General features: G+C 38.0%; 1 protein-coding gene across 1 annotated transcript in view; it reads right to left on the reverse strand.

Moving 5' to 3' along the window:
• The window catches only part of LOC136874909 (ankyrin repeat domain-containing protein 49), a 46,774-nt gene extending 27,250 nt beyond the window's left edge, over positions 1-19,524 (reverse strand). The window contains exons 1-2 of the mRNA XM_067148613.2: positions 19,387-19,524; positions 516-676 (exon numbers count right to left, since the gene is read on the reverse strand). Of these exons, the coding sequence (XP_067004714.2) occupies positions 516-676; positions 19,387-19,468 (243 nt within the window). The 5' untranslated portion in view covers positions 19,469-19,524. The remainder of the gene's footprint in view (positions 1-515; positions 677-19,386) is intronic.
• Positions 19,525-21,575: the final 2,051 nt, after the last annotated feature.

Consider the following 21,575-nt stretch of genomic DNA (forward strand, 5'->3'; position numbering starts at 1 on the left):
TTATTTCATTAATGGAAATGGATGTGAAGGAATTTTTTTAGTTTCCCCACAAAGTTTGAAGCACTGTAACTCATAAAGCAGATGACTTAAGAGAGCTATGATTTTACATATCTCTATAGTGTCTAAGGGCTCACCAAAATTCTTGGAAATTAAAAGGGGTCAGGTTGAAAATTGCTTTTAACTGTATTGATTTGGCATGGAATGACTCTTAAAAGAGTTCAGCAACACATCAAAAAGCGGCCAAAGTGAGTAACAGAGGAAGCATGAAATCTTTCAAATGCTATTGTGTATATCGTCGCTGCCGGGACGAAACCCCCTATGTGAAATATTTTAGCTTAGAACTTTGGCCGGTAAGGTTCTGTCATCTAAGGTGCAATATTGTGTGACAGTTGTCAAGGCATTCTCGCTCTTCATAACGTATGTGCTGCGGGTCAGTATATCTCCAAAAATATTATCACATAGGAGGTTTCGTCCCGGCAACGACGATATACATACTAAAGTGAAAACTAACTTACATCAACTACATCAACATGATTGTTGTAGCATGCTCTGTGGAGTGGAGTATAGCCATCTTTATCTCTTATGTTAACACACAAGGGATCTGCCTCCACGATAGTCTTCACCACATCCAGTGCACCATTCTCTGCAGCCCAGAGGATTTCTCGATGTGGAGTAACTGCACATTTAAAAATCATAAAACAGTTAATATATCAGAAGAGAAATATTCAGGTAGGAAATCTATAAGCAATTAATTCATAGTTAAATATAGCCTCCTACTTGCTTCATCAAATTCGCAGAACTTAGATTGATATCAGCCATAAATGTTCAGGTAAGAAAGCTAAGAGGAGCAAAATATATATACCGCATAGCAAAATACATGAGAGCAGCATCTTACTGTATAAGCATGCATTGATAAAGCATACATAATAGGAAGACGAGTACAAAATTATTGGCAGTGGTCTTTGTCAGTGGAGCGCAGAATAAGAATAGTGTTTGTTGTTGGTCGTTCTTAACATGTAGACACTCTTGTGAGGTAGAGGGAGGGCGTAGATGGACATAAGATAAGAAGATAAGAGAACGTCTGAGGGAGGCATGTGGGTGTGAGTGGCCATTAAGAAGTATGAGGGAAGAGATACCAAGAGATAATCAGGCTTTTGAAGGAGGACAGGAAAGAAGGTAGGTCTCTCTCAATCATTGTACAGGATATGGTAGGCAAGAGGGAGGAGGGAAAAAGGGGAGAAGTTGTGGAAGATAGGTATGCTAATAACTAAAGGGGAAGTAAAATGACAGAGTGAGTTCACATCAAAGAAACGACAATAAGTTCCACCTTTTCAATACTATATATTGTGTGAAAGTTTTACATTACAGTTAAAACATCACAACTTTTGTACATTCGGTACCGGTTTCGACAGATTCTCTGTCATCATCAGCCAAGGATAATTGTACAAAGACAAGTATAAATCATGACTCTTATGGTATGATTACAATGGTAAGGTATCAATGAGGAATTGGTATGAGTCACTGCAGGCAGAACAGCAGTGGAACATGGGGACCATGGAATTACACTGGCCTGCGAAGATTTTCCGGCAAAAGTAATTGTAGTGATATACGTTACATATAGTGTCCTTATGTAAAAAATAATACTAGCTGCTTTGTATCACATACAGATTTGTCACAAGTCCGTCTCTTGTTTATGCTAATGGAGCTTCGTTCTTGTAAATGTGGTTTGGATTGGTTGTATGGAATACAAGACATGTCTGAGAGAAAATATTGTATGTGCTCTGTTTTGGAGGGGAGTAGGTAATCATACAGGAACACCGGAAGAACAATTGGAACAGTCACAGTTTGCGCATGCGCAATGTCAGACGTCAAAATGCCAAGATCGCTTTATCCGTAATCTGAAAATGTGTGTCACGCCTTTGTCTACAAGTCACATGCACTTGAAGTCGATTGAGTGAATAAGTGAATTAGTATGTGTTAAAATGGCAAGTGGCAGTGATGTTCGGAGGCAAAAATGTGTGAACAATCCCAATCTTTCTGTTATATATGTGGGCAGTATACAATTAAAGGCCAGAAGCGAAATATTACGCCATTTATAAAAAGCCTGTACTTGGCATATTTTAACATGAAGTTAGGTGATCAGGACAAGAATTTCGCATCCCATATTGTGTGTAAAACGTGTGTAGGAAACCTGCAGCAATGGTACAATGGGTTGTTGCCGTCAATACCATTGAGAATCCCAATGGCTTAGCGGGAAAAAGGAAATCATTTTGACGAAATGTTATTTTTGTGTATGTACAGTGTCCAGGTTCAATACGAAAAACAAAAAAGCACATTGTGTATCCCTGCCTTCCATCTGCCTGTACCACATGGACCCAATATTCCTGTCCCAAAACCACCAATACAGTTACCAAAGAGTGTGTCGTCATTTACAAGTGTGGAGGATGCTGATGATACCTTTGTACCGGATGTTGAGGATAAAACTCCACGTCTTTATAATCAGTGTGACTTAAATGATTTAGTGCGTGACCCAGGCCTCACTAAAGAAAAGAGTGCACTTTTAGGATCAAGATTAAAAGAGAGAATTTTTTTACTTCCTGGGACAAATTCATATTGTTACAGAAATAGGGAGGAAAAATTCGGGCAGTTTTTTTGTTCACTAAGACAAACTTGTGTTTTGCTGTGACATCCCTGGCTTGATTCGTCATCTTGGAACTATTTACCAAGCAAAGGACCGGCATCTATTTATTGATACCAGTAAAAGAAGTCTCAAAGGTGTTCTTCTGCACAAAGGAAATAAACTTGCTTCAGTGCCAGTCACCCATTCAACATCTCTTTTTTGAAAACTATCACAATTTATCTATGGTGTTACAGAACTGAACTACAATGAACACAGATGATTACTGTACTGTGATTTAAAAGTGTGTGGTATCATATTAGGGCAGCAATAAGGATAGACAAAGTTCCCATGTTTTCTGTGCGAGTGTGACTCTCGGGACAGGGATCGTCACTGGTTAGTATCTGAATGGCCCAAGAGGAAACACATTGTAAATTGTCCCATTAATTGATCCTCAAATTGTGTTACTGCCCCTTTTACATATTAAATTGGGAATTATGAAGCAGTATGCGAAGAGTTTGGATAGAGGCAGCCCCTGCTTTCAGTACCTCTGTTAGAAATTTCCAGGACTGTCGGGTGCCAAACTTAAGGAAGGTGTTTTTGACGGCCCCCAAATTCGGAAGCTTATGAAGGATCCAGCATCCAGCAAATTCCTGGGTACTGTTAAAGATGTCAACTACCAACAGATTGTGGAAACCATGCTGTACAACTTCCAGAAATTGGGTTGCCGCATGAGCTTAAAATTACATTTACTGCATAGTCATCTGCATTACTTTCCTACAAATTTAGGAGCATTCAGTGAGGAACATGGCAAGCGGTTCCATCAGGATCTAAAAGAAATGGAACGAAGGTATCAGGGGCGATGGGACGTCTCCATAATGTTAGATTACTGTTGGTGTCTAGTGCGAGATAACGCTACTGAGGAACACAAACGCAAATCAACACAGCGTTCATTCATATCAAAGTGCAGCAAACAACAGTGTTCTTGTAGTGAGATTCATACATTCTAGCAATGAACAAGTTACTTTTTTGTATATTCGTTGCAATTTGATCATGACCCATTAAAATTACATATATTCTCTATTATGATGTTTTCTATCGAAATTACAACAATATATAATCATTATAAAATATCAAAGCCATTTTGACAGTGCTGATATAATTATTTTATTATTATTATTGATATATACAGTCGTATCAGCACACACGTTTTTAAACCATAACCGGTTTTCGGACACTAAGGTCCATCATCAGTGTTAATATTTAAATTTAATTTCACATAAGTGTGTCGTCAAAATGAGTTAAAAATGAGTTTAAATTTGTAGCCCTGTTGACATCAACTGTAAAATGAGAAAAAAAGAAACCAAGTGTTAAAATTATGAAATCAATACATGTAAACTTACAATGTTGTTGTAAAAATTATGGACATACCATGTTAAGGCTGGCTTTCCTTCGTGCTCAGGCTGTTGGTCGAGTACTAACGAGCGTTCAGCTTTAACTACGGAACCGCACTGCAAGCACATGATGTTACGTCACCTCAAGGTTACGTAGTGAGCACCTGATGTTTACGTCAACTCAAGATTGTAAACAAGATGTTGCTTGCGGCTGTTTCATTTAAAATTTTATCTGGTTCCCAAGTCTGCGCTAAAAATATCTCAATGTTTTCACGTGTATTTAATTCAAATCCATAATTACCTTTAAAAATTAACTTCATGTCCTTTTCGATCCCTAAAAAGCTATGGTTATTGTTATAAATGTGTTCCGCAAAAGCTGAATACTTGTTGTACTTTATTGCCTTAAAATGTTCTTGATATCTTTGATTTAAGGTTTGCCCGGTTCTACCTATATAAAACTTTTTACAGTCGTTACAAGTGAGCCTGTATACTCCCGAATTAGTATATATATCTTTTTTATTGACACTGTGTGCATTATATATATGTTCTGATATTTTATTTCTGGTTCGGAAAGCTGTTTTTAGTTGAAATTTCTTAAATATATTCGCGATTTTAAAAACTTGACTTCCAAAATATGTAAATGTCACAAATTTATTATGTTCATGGATTTTCTTTCTTTTCTCATGGTTTTTCTTTTTTTCTCCATTTTCTTTCTTACGTATAATATTGTCTATCATTTCTGGGTTGTAGCCATTTGCTTTAGCAATTTGTTTTATTATTCTAATTTCTTTCACTTTGTTTTCATTACTCAAGGGAAGTTTTAGTAATCTACTAATGTAGCTGTTGTAAGCTGATTGTTTGTGGGTTCCTGGGTGGTTGGAATCTTTATTGATGGTAGTGATGGCCTGTGTGGGTTTCCTAAAAATATCGAAATCTATCCTATTGTTGGTTTTTGTTAATGTGAGGTCCAAGAAATTTAACTTTTTATCGATTTCTTTCTCCATAGTGAATTTAATGTTGCTGTCAAGCAAATTCAAACAACCCAGAAATGTTTCGGGAGTAATGAGGTCTCCATTTAAAAATACCACCGTGTCGTCAACAAAACGGACCCATAATTTTATTTCTTTCTGATATGTGTTCAAAATGGTTTTCTCAAGATTATTTAAATAAATATTGGCTAAGAAACCTGATAGTGGGCTGCCCATTGGTAAACCTGTGTTTTGCTGGTAGTACTTCCCGTTGAATGTAAAGTAATTATTTTCTAATATTAGAGTTAATAAGTTTATCGTTTCATTAATTTCTATGTGACTTAGTCTATCTTGATTCTTTAAGTTTTCTTCTATTAAGTTTATGGTCTCTTTAATAGGAATATTGGAATACATGTTGGTCACGTCATATGATACCATTACAGTTTCTTCGTTTATTTCTGTTGATTGTATTTTGGAAATAGCTTCCAGAGAATTCGATATTGAATTACTATTTTCTAGTGTAATGTGGTTTTGTAAGTGTTTAAGTAAATATTTTGATAATTGAAATGTGGGGCTGTTACGACAATTAATTATAGGTCTAACAGGGTAATTCTCTTTGTGAATTTTTGGGAGAGACTTTAAAGTTGGGCATCCGTAGTTAAAGCTGAACGCTCGTTAGTACTCGACCAACAGCCTGAGCACGAAGGAAAGCCAGCCTTAACATGGTATGTCCATAATTTTTACAACAACACTGTAAGTTTACATGTATTGATTTCATAATTTTAACACTTGGTTTCTTTTTTTCTCATTTTACAGTTGATGTCAACAGGGCTACAAATTTAAACTCATTTTTAACTCATTTTGACGACACACTTATGTGAAATTAAATTTAAATATTAACACTGATGATGGACCTTAGTGTCCGAAAACCGGTTATGGTTTAAAAACGTGTGTGCTGATACGACTGTATATATCAATAATAATAATAATAATAAAATAATTATATCAGCACTGTCAAAATGGCTTTGATATTTTATAATGATTATAATTCGTCATTCATAGGTCGAGAAACATCCAAAGCCTTTAAATTTAGGAACATAAAATTGAAAATTTTAACCATCAATGAGGACATTAAGTTCAATCACGAATGCTTAAAGCAAAGCTTAACACCGAATTTTGTTAATCTGAAAAGCAATAACACATCAATATCTTGCCAACGAGCTGTCAAAATAGCACGGACAACATGGTTAAAAAGTGAAATCAAGAGTCTACATGCAAAGAAGGACCAGTTAAATGAAGAAGCGTTTCAACTTCAACTTCAACTTATGAACACATTCAATAAACTGGAATGGACATGTCTCGCAACACACATTCACGAATACATAAGAATTAGACTTGAGAAAAAACGAAAAACAATTCAGAATAAATTAAATAAACTTAAGAACAAATATACACGTGATGATTCCAATAATTTAACTGAACACGAATTTTGTGAACCTGTTGTCAACATTTCGGACACACCTTTAACCCAAAATGAAACCAACCTATTAAAACTAGGTTACAAACACAGTTTTAAACAAAACATTAACAATGCCGCATTAAAACAACTAATAACAGAAACTGAATCAGCTATCCAAAAAGTCCCTGACAATAAAAAAGAAACTGTAAGACACTTAGTAGCAAATCAAATTGAAAACATCAAAAACAAACCTATTACAGAAAATAAAGAAAGTAGTACACAACAAAAAGTAATAACTAATCTAAAAACTAAAATCAAAAATAATAACTTGATTGTAACTAAAGCAGATAAGGGTAACGTCACAGTTATCATAAATAAAGACGACTACATCCAAAAAACAATTGATTTCATAGAAACAAATGGCATAAAGGAAATAAAGAAGGATCCCACCAAGAACTTAAACACAAAAATAAAAGAAACTCTAAAGGACACACAGTTCATAATAAATGAAAAAGAGAAACAAAAATTAGTCCTGATGAACCCAAGATGCCCAACTTTAAAGTCTCTCCCAAAAATTCACAAAGAGAATTACCCTGTTAGACCTATAATTAATTGTCGTAACAGCCCCACATTTCAATTATCAAAATATTTACTTAAACACTTACAAAACCACATTACACTAGAAAATAGTAATTCAATATCGAATTCTCTGGAAGCTATTTCCAAAATACAATCAACAGAAATAAACGAAGAAACTGTAATGGTATCATATGACGTGACCAACATGTATTCCAATATTCCTATTAAAGAGACCATAAACTTAATAGAAGAAAACTTAAAGAATCAAGATAGACTAAGTCACATAGAAATTAATGAAACGATAAACTTATTAACTCTAATATTAGAAAATAATTACTTTACATTCAACGGGAAGTACTACCAGCAAAACACAGGTTTACCAATGGGCAGCCCACTATCAGGTTTCTTAGCCAATATTTATTTAAATAATCTTGAGAAAACCATTTTGAACACATATCAGAAAGAAATAAAATTATGGGTCCGTTTTGTTGACGACACGGTGGTATTTTTAAATGGAGACCTCATTACTCCCGAAACATTTCTGGGTTGTTTGAATTTGCTTGACAGCAACATTAAATTCACTATGGAGAAAGAAATCGATAAAAAGTTAAATTTCTTGGACCTCACATTAACAAAAACCAACAATAGGATAGATTTCGATATTTTTAGGAAACCCACACAGGCCATCACTACCATCAATAAAGATTCCAACCACTCAGGAACCCACAAACAATCAGCTTACAACAGCTACATTAGTAGATTACTAAAACTTCCCTTGAGTAATGAAAACAAAGTGAAAGAAATTAGAATAATAAAACAAATTGCTAAAGCAAATGGCTACAACCCAGAAATGATAGACAATATTATACGTAAGAAAGAAAATGGAGAAAAAAAGAAAAACCATGAGAAAAGAAAGAAAATCCATGAACATAATAAATTTGTGACATTTACATATTTTGGAAGTCAAGTTTTTAAAATCGCGAATATATTTAAGAAATTTCAACTAAAAACAGCTTTCCGAACCAGAAATAAAATATCAGAACATATATATAATGCACACAGTGTCAATAAAAAAGATATATATACTAATTCGGGAGTATACAGGCTCACTTGTAACGACTGTAAAAAGTTTTATATAGGTAGAACCGGGCGAACCTTAAATCAAAGATATCAAGAACATTTTAAGGCAATAAAGTACAACAAGTATTCAGCTTTTGCGGAACACATTTATAACAATAACCATAGCTTTTTAGGGATCGAAAAGGACATGAAGTTAATTTTTAAAGGTAATTATGGATTTGAATTAAATACACGTGAAAACATTGAGATATTTTTAGCGCAGACTAGGGAACCAGATAAAATTTTAAATGAAACAGCCGCAAGCAACATCTTGTTTACAATCTTGAGTTGACGTAAACATCAGGTGCTCACTACGTAACCTTGAGGTGACGTAACATCATGTGCTTGCAGTGCGGTTCCGTAGTTAAAGCTGAACGCTCGTTAGTACTCGACCAACAGCCTGAGCACGAAGGAAAGCCAGCCTTAACATGGTATGTCCATAATTTTTACAACAACATTGTAAGTTTACATGTATTGATTTCATAATTTTAACACTTGGTTTCTTTTTTTCTCATTTTACAGTTGATGTCAACAGGGCTACAAATTTAAACTAATTTTTAACTCATTTTGACGACACACTTATGTGAAATTAAATTTAAATATTAACACTGATGATGGACCTTAGTGTCCGAAAACCGGTTATGGTTTAAAAACGTGTGTGCTGATACGACTGTATATATCAATAATAATAATAATAAAATTACAACAATATGTCAAATTTGGATTTCAAATAGCAAAAAAAAAAAAAAAAAAAAAAATGTATGTGATAGGCAAAAAATGGTTTACATATTTGAAATCAGCACACCTAAATTAGGGTAAATCACCTCTTAAACCTTTCGCCGGAGAGAATTTTTTTTTTTTTTTCGCAGGCCAGTGTTTTTACAGAGGAGGAGTGAGGCAAGAGGAAAAGGAATGGAAGGAAAGGGAAACTATAATGGACTCACCTTGCCCGCTCACCGATTTGAAACTTCTGGATCTCTTTTGTATGTGCTGTGGAAATTATTATAACATTCACCACACCGTGCGCTCTACTCTGGACTGCATTGTATGCTATCTTGTCCTGCAGCTATGACTTACGACGTGATTAACCTTGCTTTTTGCCTCTCAAACTATATTGTGTGTGGTTTCAGACCAAAGATGGGGCTGTTAAGACCAAATTTTCAGTATGTGTAAAGTAACAGAAAAATACTATGAGAGGAATGCACAGTTATGTTTATGTTTTTAAACATTTAGAGAAGGCACATAGCAGAATACTAAGGGAAAAAGTTGTTAGCTGTACTGAGGGGTAACTTATTACAGGCAATAAGAGGCATTTATGTTGGCAATCGGGCCATAGTAAGAACTGATGGTAGAACGTGGTCTTGGTTCAAAACAGTTACACGAATTAGACAAGGCTGTAATCTTTCACCCTTGTTGTTCATAGCTTACATGGGTCATTAGGTAAAGGTATACAGTAACATAGCAGGGAAGGATTCAGTTGTGGGGAGGTATAGTAAGCAGTTTGGTCTATGCCGACGACTTGGTCTTAATGGCAGACTGTGCTAAAAGCCTGCAATCCTATTATCTTGGAACTTGAAAAGAGGTGCAGCAAGTATGTGAAAACTAGCATTTCTAAGACTAAAGTGATGTCAGTAGGGAAGAATCCTAAGAGGATTGAATGTCTGGTCAGGAAGGCAAAACTGGAATAAGTAGATAATTTGAAGTATGTATTTAGGATTTGTATTTGCCCAGGATGGTAGTATACTAAGTGAAATTGAATTAAGGTGGAGCAAAGGTAATGCAGTGAGCTGCAGTTGTGATCAACAGAAGAGTTCTCAAACAAAACCATCTTTACATTGGTCGATCTTCAGGCAGACATTGCTGTTCAGGAATGAAAACTGGTTAGGCTCAGGATATCTTTTTCATAGGTTGGAAGCAACGAGAGTAATTGCTGGTGCAAATTGGTGGTAAAATGGAAGGAGGATTCTTGGAATGAAGATAATGGCTCAGTTTAACTCTTCTGCAGTTCAAGGATTATTCTTGTAAAGATTCTCTTTATGATTTCCACATACCATCTGTGTCCGACAAGAAGTAGCGGCAGCTTGTAGGCATGGCACAAGTAACAGATACTACACACATAGCTGCAAACGTCAGCCATGTCATACAATGCAAGCTCTCTGATCAACGCATATTCATTATCAAACGATTATACAGTACATGCAGTAAATGTGTAAATAAGATACAATTGCACTACCACTTTGAAACTTCAAAACAGCACCTCAGTTCGCAGGAGTCACGGAAGAGATGTTTATTGTCAGACCTTAAGACTTGAAATAGGCGCGTCGGTGGCAGCCATGCTTACCCCTCACACCTCTTACTCCACATCCATGCGACTTTTCGTCAGATGACCATAGGCCTTGACTGATACTTTGAACACTGTCTTCACACACTTCCTACAAGGTTGTATAGAATTTTGCGCTGTATTATCCGTTGCACTGTTGCGCTTACCTTTTTTCTTCGGTCAGTTTACCAAAAAATAGTTTGAGACGATTTTGAACGCATCAGTTTGAAGTAGTAATTTTGTATCCTGAAAAAATGTAGGTCCGATAACACAAATCTGTTGTACAAGGAAGAGACAAAGCTCATTTAAAATCTTACTAGTGGACCTGTGCTGCTCTGCCGCATTCCTTATAAATACATCAGATAACTCGTCTTGATACGCCTGTCGCAGTCATATGTTTTGCCTGCACTTTTCAATAGTTTTAAGAACATTTAATACCGGTAATATACTGTAGTTTATAACACCTCTTTCCACACACTATTCTCTGTGTTTCGACCATTCGGCCATATCGGGAAATTAACATTTTCAAAAGATCTTGCCCGAGATGGTGCAACACACAATTAGCCATGGCTGAATACTGGTTCGGGTAAGTAGACTACAGACTTTTTCAAGAGTTTGTCCCCGTGCTTTATTAATGGTTGTACAGAAGGCCAGTCGACTTGATACATTCTAGTCCGTGCGTACGTAGACTATTTCCTCTTAGAAGTATGTTAGTAATTAGGAACGTTCTGCCATCTGTTGAGCATATTCAGAAGCTGGGGAAGGTCAGAGAATCAAAGAGTATCTAGCAGAGAAGAGTATTCTTCCATCATCGAAGGAAGTGTATACTCTCTGGCTTCACAGGTAGTAATCAAACATGGCTGCATGCAATGACGTTACTAAGGATGAATAATCACATATATCAGAACATTAATTAAAGCGTTAGTTGCTTAGCAACCTGCTAAGTACAGAATGTATTGCGGGATAGGGAAAGCCTTCACTTGCAATTACTGGAGTGATCATTTAATGATTTGATTTTATGATTGCTCAAAGTTGGCTGAACTTAGAGACCTATCAATATCTCATGATTCACCGGAAGGTAATTCCGGAGAGATTAAAACAGAAATGAAGCACATTGGTCCAGTAAAACAGACAGACAGATTTTCCAAAGCTGTTTTTAGTAAACTCTTTTAATATATAGATGACGCAAGACAAGCACAACGAGTCACATGGTCAACATATAAGAAGAAATCTCTCGATAAATGCCAAATTCAAACATTATGGTTCAGAGTTAAACCTGAAGCAACTTATGCAAGTGAAATTCTGTTTAAGTTGAATACCAAAGCAACAACGGATAAAACCCGAAAAATAGACAGAAGGATCATCAGGACAATCATCAATTAAAAACATCAAGTAAATGGACAATGGAGACTGCTGTCTAATGGAATAGTCTATCGGGAAAATGAATCAATTGTGGACACAATGTGAAAAAGGTGAACTGCCTTTTTCGGCCACATAGTAAGACTACCAGAGACCAGACTACTGAAACAATTATTCAATTTCTTTTGGAAAAGTAAAACCAAGAACAACTGGTTCGTTGAGGTCCAGAATGATTTAGAAGAGCTGAATATAACAATGTAACAAATTGCAGTGAGAAAAGAGAAGAGGATTCTGAGAAGTAGAGATACAAGACTAAAATTAAAAACAGTCATACGAAAACAGTACACCATTACAGATGAAGAGAGGGCGGCCAGATCAGAAAAAATGAAGTTCTGGGAAGAGAAGAGGAAGTTGAGAAAACTTTACAACTAATATTGTGAAGACTGTACTGTATATGGATTGATTTCAGTGCTCCAATGTGGGCGTTAACTATGTAAATAAATAAATAAAAATAAATAAATAAATAAATAAATAAATTATGCAAGGACCAAATCTCAAAAAACCATGCTTTAAGGCCCTAAAACCAACAGTTTTTGAGATATTGGCACCACATGCCACCACTTGAGGTCAAAGTGCTAGAGAGCAGAAATTGATAGACTCACAAACGAGAGAGTTGGAAGCATTATAACTTCTGCTAGGGCAGATTGTGTAATACAGTCAAACCTCTTTTGTGGACACCATCTGTTCCATGGAAAAATGTACATTATGAGAGGTGTCCACTAAAACAATGCTGTAAATATTAATCAAACATTTTAACAGCAAAAAACATCCACCTTAAATGTAAGCCCACACCTTTATTTTGATTATTCTACACAATTTCCAACTTAATATTTGCGTGGGAGATATTACAAGTGATTTTACAGCCTTTACATTTATTATAGCTTCGGAAAGTAATTATTTGGCTGGGTGGACAAATTTAGCACATTTTTTTACTTCAATATTCTCAAAAAGGGAATAACGGCCCAGGGTGACACACAAATTCTTTATTCAATTAACCTCAACTTTCAGGTTATTTGAGATTTCTCGTGTTTCTTCTTGTAACATTAGCTCACACTCATAGTTTCTTTGCTCAGACAAATTTGAACCACTCGTATACTGCAATATTCACTTCTGCAAAAACTGACTCCCACTTTCTTTTCATTTCTCGATTCCTATTTTCCTCCCAGACACTTAAAATGTCATTCTTATTCTTCACATTTTTTTTCTTTTTTTTTTCCGCAGTTTAAATTTTCAGGGAGCTTTTCTCACTGAAAGTCCTTTCACACTACATTTTTTCTTGTCTTGAGATTTACACCCTCATCCCTCCTGCTCATGTTTACTGGACAATTGAAATGCTATGGTATTTCTGCCTAAAAAATTAGCACATGAAGACATCTCGCGGCCGGATACCGGTGAACGAAGTCCTGGAGATACCTTCGATCAACAGAGGCATCTGTGTTCACGTTGGGTCCACGGAGTAGATCTAGCCGTATATCCGGTTGTGGAACTAACCACAGAGGTACCTCGTTAGAAGTCTGCTCAAGACAACCACCAAGAGCCACATCTAGTTCAAGACACAAGCTATCAACTCGAAACCCAAGCGGCCATGTAGCATTTGGCCGGTCTTGATACCTCTGGTGGTATTGGGTACTAAAGATGCATCAATAGCTTGGATGTAGCAGCATTTTGCGAATTTTGGCAATATATGCGAGGAGTAACTGCTGCCTCCTTATTCGTAGTTGTAAGCTGAAATATTATCACATAGCAGTTTTTCTGGGTGTAATGGCACTGTAAGTCTGTGGTCCACTACCCTGTGGAGTTCCTCCTCACTTTAAATCCACCAGGTTTTTCCCCTTACAAACTCAATTTGCAAGTTGGAGCATCTATAATGCTACTGTGGAATCTGATATCTCCTAAGCTTTGTAATGGCACCAGGCTAGAAGCCAAGTCTTCACATAGTAATGTGATTGAAGCAATCATGTTCATGTGATGTAGTGCAGAAAAAGCAGTTTTCATCCCCTCCATTCCTTTGATTCCCTGCAACTACTATTATCTGTTCAAATGACTGCAATTTCCCATTAAAATATGCTTCATGATGACATTAAATAAAGCTCAGGGGCAGTCTTAAAAAAGTTGCTGGTGTGGATTGAAGGAATGACCGTTTTCCCCATGGTCTGTTATACATAACCTGTTCACACGCAAGCTCTCCTGAAAGCTTTGTGATTCTGCAGCCAAAGGGGCGAACAAAAAATGTAGTTTACACAGAAGTTTTTTTTTGCTATTGGCTTTACGTCGCACCGACACAGATAGGTGTTATGGGGACGATGGGACCGGAAAGGGCTAGGACTGGGAAGGAAGTGGCTGTGGCCTTAATTAAGGTACAGCCCCAACATTTGCCTGGTGTGAAAATTGGAAACCACAGAAAACCATTTTCAGAGTTGTCGACAGTGGGGTTCGAACCCACTACCTCCCAAATACTGGATACTGGCCGCACTTAAGCGACTGCAGCTATCGAGCTTGGTTGGAGGTTTTATAAAACAATCTACACTTCAATAACCACCTTGGAGAACATGATCTGAAAGGCAGTAGAATTCAACTGTGACTAACTGTAGGCAACGGAGCTTGCCATTATAATGAGAAGTCCCCAAGTCGAATGACTAGCAGTAGGCAAGGGGGCCTGCTGTTATAATGAAAATACCTGAAATCGACTGCGACTTCAACAACCACCTTGGACAACATAATTTGAACGGCAGTAGGCATGGGGATCTGCCTTTATAACTACGCAATGCAATCGTGACTGGATGCAGGCAAGGGACTTCCATAGCTGAGTGTGACCGGTAATAGGCAAGGGGGCATGCCATTATAATGAAAATACACCAACTCGATTGTGACTGGCAGTAGGCAAGACAGCCTGCCATTACAATGAAAACTCCCCAAATCGATTGAGACTTCAACAACCACCCTGTACAACAAAATTTGAACAGGTCTGCCTTTATAATTTTTTTTTTGTTTAAAGGGGCCTAACATCGAGGTCATCGGCCCCTAATGGTACGAAATGAAAGAACAAAAATGTCAAATTCACCCACTGACCAAAAAAAATAATGTCATGAAGAATGAATGGATGGACATGAACCCTACACAAAACAAACAAACAAACAAAAACAGTGGATCAGACACAAAAAAATATCGTGAATAATAGTATTACTGACCAAGGGACCACTTATAAAGCACAATGATGCTTGATGTCAATAGGGGTGCAAAATCCACGACTAAGGCCCCACAGAATGGTACATGTCGCGAGTAAAGTAGAACCATGGTATTTGTCATTTTGGGGTACTAATCAAAAGTAGCAAAGACTCACGATGTTCCACACAAGATGGTACTACTCACAAGTATTGCACTTCGTACAGGTAACGCAGGCCTATGGTGTTTCGCACACAATGGCGCCACTTACAGCCAACGCAAACCGGTGAGTTTCCTCACCTAGGTGTACTAGTCACGGGTGCCGGTCCCAAGGGCCCCGTGGTGTTCCTCACATAGTGAGTACTAATCACAGGCAACGCAGACCTACGGTGTCGCTCATATAGTGGTACAACTCACAGGCTATGCCCAGACCCGCGGTGTTGCTCACATGGGTACGCACACGGGTACTGGAAACCCACAGGGGAACCAACTCTCTGCTGCTACTAATCACAAACCCATTTCGTACCAAATATAGTGACACAACTCGCAAGTACAGGCAACCCATGGTGTTCCCCGCGTGATGGCACGAATCAAAGGCAGTTTCATGGTTCCAATTTAATCATCCCTTGGTCGCCCCTTTCAGTCGCCTCTTACGACAGGCAGGGGATACCGTGGGTGAATTCTTCGTCTGCCTCCCCCACCCACAGGGGGTGTGTGTTTGGTCCGCGAGAGGTATTTTATTTCCCTCAAGTCCGCCGGCAAGCCGGTTAGGACCCCCCTATCCACCACCTGGGACGTGCCACGTGGGAGTATCACCTCCCCCCCTGCACGCCTGTGTAGCAGGTTCGTGGCCTTTATAATGAAAACTCCCCAACTCGATTGTGACTGGCAGTAGGAACCAGCACCACCTTGTCATTATAATGAAAGCTCCCCAACTCAAATGTGTCTGGAAGTAGGTAACGAAAATTTCCAAAATTGATTGTGACTTGCAGTAGACAAGGGGGCCTGCCATTATGATCTAAACTCCCAAACTCGACTGTGACTGGCAGTAGGAAATAGGGCCTGCCATTTTAATGAAAACTCCCCAACCCGGACCTTACACGAGAAACGATGAATGGCGACCAACGAGCAATGCAATGTAATAAAATCTTACAACGCGTATAGCATTTTGCCTAGAATTCTGTATACAATGCTGAATTTCATAGTGGAGCACAGGTACGCGAGCTAGTAATAGAATATACCTGAAAAAGAAATCATTTTATTATTTACAAAATTATATGATAGTTTGTCTTTGAAGAGACATCTTCAGATTCAATCCAATCACAGTTTTTCAAAAGTATTTTTTATTAATATCATTAAGAATGCAATGTGGGATATATGCCAAGAAGAAGATGAATATTATGAACAAGTGTAAAAACATTCATATTAAAATTGTGTGTTCAATGCTCTTAATAAATGTGGAAATGATTTTTCATCTTAGTGCACTCGATCTATAACTTCCTTTTCTAAATACCCCTTCTACTGACGCATCCCTGTATGCTACCCATTCTCTGTTTATTTTATGCCTTGTTCCGCTCAGCATAATTTATGCATAACATAAAACAAAGATCGTAAATTTTCTAACCCCTCATACTTTGCTTCGCTTGGCATATACCAAGCTGAAGATAATACTTTATGCTGAAAATGATAAAATTTTTCTTGTGGTTGGGGGGAGGGTGTGCGGGGGGAGGAGGAGGTTAGGAATCCAACATGGTGTGGCACATACGTCATAACATGCTACACAAAGGAGAGGTTACTTATAAAACCACTGGTTTGATTTGGTTTGATTATTGACTACTAACAAGAGCATTGGTCTGGATTGGTTAAACCATTGGCTAGTGACAAGACCATTGGTCTGGATAGGTAGGCCTATACCACATAACATTTGTATTATTTCAAATCCATTATAATGTTATAAAACTTGTGGCACAGTTACAGGAATTTTACCAAATATACCCTTTTTGGCCAAGCATTTGAACTTGCAGGCATGTTTCTGCCACATAAAAATTAATTTACTTCCCCACACTAGAACTTCCAGATTTTGGCACAAACTCCATAACAATATAATCATTTAATTGACACATACCTTAAAAAAAAACCCAGTGAATTCCACTCGTGTATTAACAATGCGGATAGCGCAGTTGCATCTACCACATGCCATTGACACTTTACAGTTTCATTATTTTCACGGAATGTGGCACCCATGGCCCACAAATGATGTGACCTCTATCAGAAACAAAAGCAAACTGTTCTCCAGCCAGTAGGAACACAGAAAATGGTCACATTTAACAGACTGGCATAGTCTCCATTTTAAACTTTCTATAAGAGTAAGAATACTTCTGAGGGTGAGTTGGTGGGACCCTGGACAGCATAAAGGAAAGATCTCTCCTCTTTGCTACCTTCTGAGGGTACAGGACTCTAGTATCTCCTGTGACAGTTTTAGTTAGTGATAAGATCATTGGTTAGAGTCAAGACCATTGGCTAGTGACAAGAATATGAGGAAATATGATACCACGATAAGTCATCTTCAGACTCCAGGTTTCATTATTTTCGTGGAATGTGGCAACAGTGGGGCACACATTATGCAAGCTCTATCGGAGACAACAGGGACTGCCCTACAGACAACAGAAACACAGGAAATGGCTGCATCACAGAGCTTGACATAGTATCGGTTTTTATTTTTCTATATAAGTACCGGTAAGAATATTTCTAGGGACTGGTTGGTGGGTCCCCGGCAAGCATAAAGGAAGGATCTCTTCTCTCACCTATTTTAAGTATTGTTTTACACCATTCTTGCATGATTTTCACCTTCCTAAAAATGCAAATTACCCAGTAAAGTACAATCAATAATTTACATCATTTTGGAAAGATTTTTCTCCTTCCTAAACATGCACCCCCATTAGTAAAGTGCTACCCTAAAAATGAACCAATGGTACCTATCTTCTATCGTCTTTATGCGGAATATCAAACAATAGTGACAAAGAAGGATGAGAGTCGAATACAGGCCGCCGAAATGAAATTCTTGAGGAGTATGATACAGAAGAGTAGAAGAGACAAAATAAGGAATGAGAAAATCTGGGAAGAAATTGGAGTGGAAAAAATGAATGATAGAATAGAGAAGAGCCGACTAAGATGGTTTGGGCACGTAAAGCGAATGAGCGACGAAAGAATGCCAAAAAAGGTGATGGAAATGCAAATCCAAGGAAGGAGAGGCCGTGGACGACCACGATTGAGATGGAAGGATACCATCCAATGCAGCATTATAGAAAGAAACCTGGACTGGGACACAGTGTTGGAGGAGGAGTGGTGGAAAGACCGAAGAAAGTGGAGAGGAACCATATTTGCCCCTACCCGGCTACAGCTGGATAAAGGGAAATGATGATGATGATGATGATGATGATGATGAGTGATAAGTCTTCTAACCATTTTAAGTTGAAAATAAACCACAGGTAATACATCTTCTAAGTTCTTTAAAGTAAAATAAACCAAGGGAAGTTTTTCTAACCCCTTATGATGTTAAAAAAACAATCTCACAACCTGTGTTAAGGTCAACAGTTCATAGTAAGCTGCTAAAAACATCCTCCATTCTCATCACAGTGTTCTCTTGCAGAGCCAGTCTTGTACTGTTCCTGAAATTGTGCCCATAATGTACAGGTGATTTCATTTATTTCCAGATAAGAACTAAACATGGCCAATGAGAGAGGTAAAAAAAAAGTATAGTACGCGCACCTTTTCTTGAGCCCTGGTTCCCATTCGTTACTATGGAGATCCGGGCTCAAGAAAAGGTGCGCGTACTATACTTCTCTAGTGTTGCATTTTTTAGTTGCTACTTTAATGGAATAAATGTTATAAGAAAGTATTGAAAAAAATCTTGCAAAAGCCTTTATTTAACACAACCTCATGTTGATATATTTAATCCTAGTTCAGAAGTGATATGCCATATCATGGGCCGTATGTTGCATGACGAATCTCCATGAAAGACATCATAAAGTGTTTCTAAATAGGCCCTTAACCCTTTGGTAGGCTCTAAATCAGGACTTCATTTTCCACCTTCTAAATAAACCTTTATCCACTTTGGCAAGTACTAGAAATGAGAAGTACATTTTCTATTTTACGACCATGTACAAGTAAACTAATGATAAATAAGTGTCATTCTGCAAAGGACAGTCTATAAAGAAATAATATTCAGCAATATGCCACGAAAATAACTGAGAAATAATTCAGTAAGCCATCAGGGACATTAAATTATTATCCCTTAAATATTGACAGGAATCTCAACCTATTTTTGTGAGTTTGACATTAAAAGTTACCATGCGGTGTAGGATCTTCTTCGACATCTTGGGCATCATCATCCCAGCTACTTACAAATGCCGGCGGCTCTAATTCAGACATGGTTCCAGAGATTCATAAATGGAATTATGTCCGACTATTAACATTCGCCATTTTTAAACAAACTTCTTCTTCTTCTTGGTTAGTTTTTAGACATCGTCGTAAGACGCTACGTCCAGTCACTGGTTTGCGGGATAAGTAATGTCTGGGAGAGGTACCAACATTAGAAGAAATTAGTACACTACGAGATAGTAGGGTTAGCTATGTAATGAAGCTAATTACAGCCGGAAATAATGAAACTGAGGAAAATACCAATAATATGGAGGCTAAACTATCAAGGCATAACACAAAAACACTGGGACACAGGGTTCTAATGCTTCACGTCTGTGTGGTCTGCCACGACGTCTTACTACAAACGAACTAGACCGGACCACATATAGGGGTGGGATGCGAAAGTTCGTACCTATAGGGAAGGAAAAGGTTACAATTGGATGTTACAGGTAACTAAAAAATTGAGTATGAAGGCTACAACGCGAAAAGACGGTTGGAGCACTAAACACGAAACATTTAAAGGCAGTTGGTAACCCGCATGAAGAAGCTTAGCTATGAATTCGCGACGTCGATGTGCATTTGTCTGCACTGAAAAAAAGAAGTGATGTACAGTACCTACTGCCCGACCGCATGGGCAGAAGTTACTTTCGAGAAGAGGCAGGCGATAGATATGAACAGGCTGACAGAAGAATCTCAGCATGTAATGATTTTAACTTATGCTTCCATGGGTCGTTCGGTCCCAGTTCTTCTATTAAATCTGCTAATTTTTTCAAGGCGGTTCGACAGTGTTCATTAGAAAGAACGTTTGATTTACAAGGTAAAGCCATGACAGAGGGAGATGCCGGTAGTGGTGCGTGGGGATCCGTAGGTTGCCCTTGAGGACTTGATTTCCGTGATATAGATGCAGTCTCGGTAGGAGTAGCAGGTATCAAACGCACCATTGGAGTGCCAGAATGTTCTGAAACCGATTTCGGATTACTTATCAAATTCAGATATGATGCCCTGTCATAACCTGGTGTGACAGGTGGGCGGGGAGGGTTCCGAACTACCATAGTAAATTTACGCTTTCGAGGGAGAGTTTCTTCCGATTGGATCTAGTGGGTAAAGGAGGGAAATGTTGTGGCATCGTAAGGGGGTTAGATATGGACGCTAATGGGGCAAAAGAGTTTTTTACTTCGAAATATGATTTGTTTTCCACACTCATAATGCGTTTAATTTCCTTCTGTTGTTTGTGGATTTCACAACATTCAGCCCCCGCAGGGTGATTTTCTGCACAATTAACGCATTTAACTAGTAGATGAGTGCAATCTTCGGTAGAGTGATTTAGTGAACATTTTCCACATCGCGGCTCCCTGGAACGACAATTAGTGGCGGTGTGGCCATACCGCTGACATCGTTTGCATAATAAAGGAGAGAATATAAAGGCCTGAACCTCTAAAATGACTTTAAAAATGGACACACTTTTCGGAAGTTGTTGACTTTCGAATACAACCTTCACAGTACCTGTAGGGATATATTCAGTTTTTCCTTCTTTGGATGAACGTCTATTTAGACGTTGTACTTTCACTACAGGATATGGTGAGTCTAAATAAGTGAGAATGTCGGATTCGGAAATAGTAGTGTCTACTCCCCGTATTACCCCTACTCGCTGAATATTCGAGGACGGAATAAAAGCTGTCAATTTCTTTTCTGTAAGAATGGGATGAGAAAGAAAGGCGTTTGCAGCCTTACTAGACATGAAAGTAACTTGAATTCTATTTCGGCCCTTCCTATGGATGGCCTTGACGTCACCAATTTGCCTCTCATAGAAAATCCGACCCAGAGTCATAGGGTGAATATGTCCTATTTTATTTTGAGATACAGTCGATTCGACAAATACTATGTAAGGGCCAAGATGAGTGTTAGAATAGGTAGGTACAGGAACGTGCGGACGCTGATCCATGTCACGTATTGAATCTTGAGAACTATCTCGTTGGGTATCGGTATTACTAGCGTCCATGTGTAAGTCCTCACGCACGGCATCTTTACCAATATCAGGAGGTCGTCCTAAAGGTTGTTTGTTGTTGCTTGTTGTTTAAAGGGGCCTAACATCGAAGGTCATCGGCCCGTCCTAAAGGGC

The sequence above is a fragment of the Anabrus simplex genome, chromosome 5 (genome assembly GCF_040414725.1).
Source record: "Anabrus simplex isolate iqAnaSimp1 chromosome 5, ASM4041472v1, whole genome shotgun sequence".
NCBI lineage: Eukaryota > Metazoa > Arthropoda > Insecta > Orthoptera > Tettigoniidae > Anabrus > Anabrus simplex.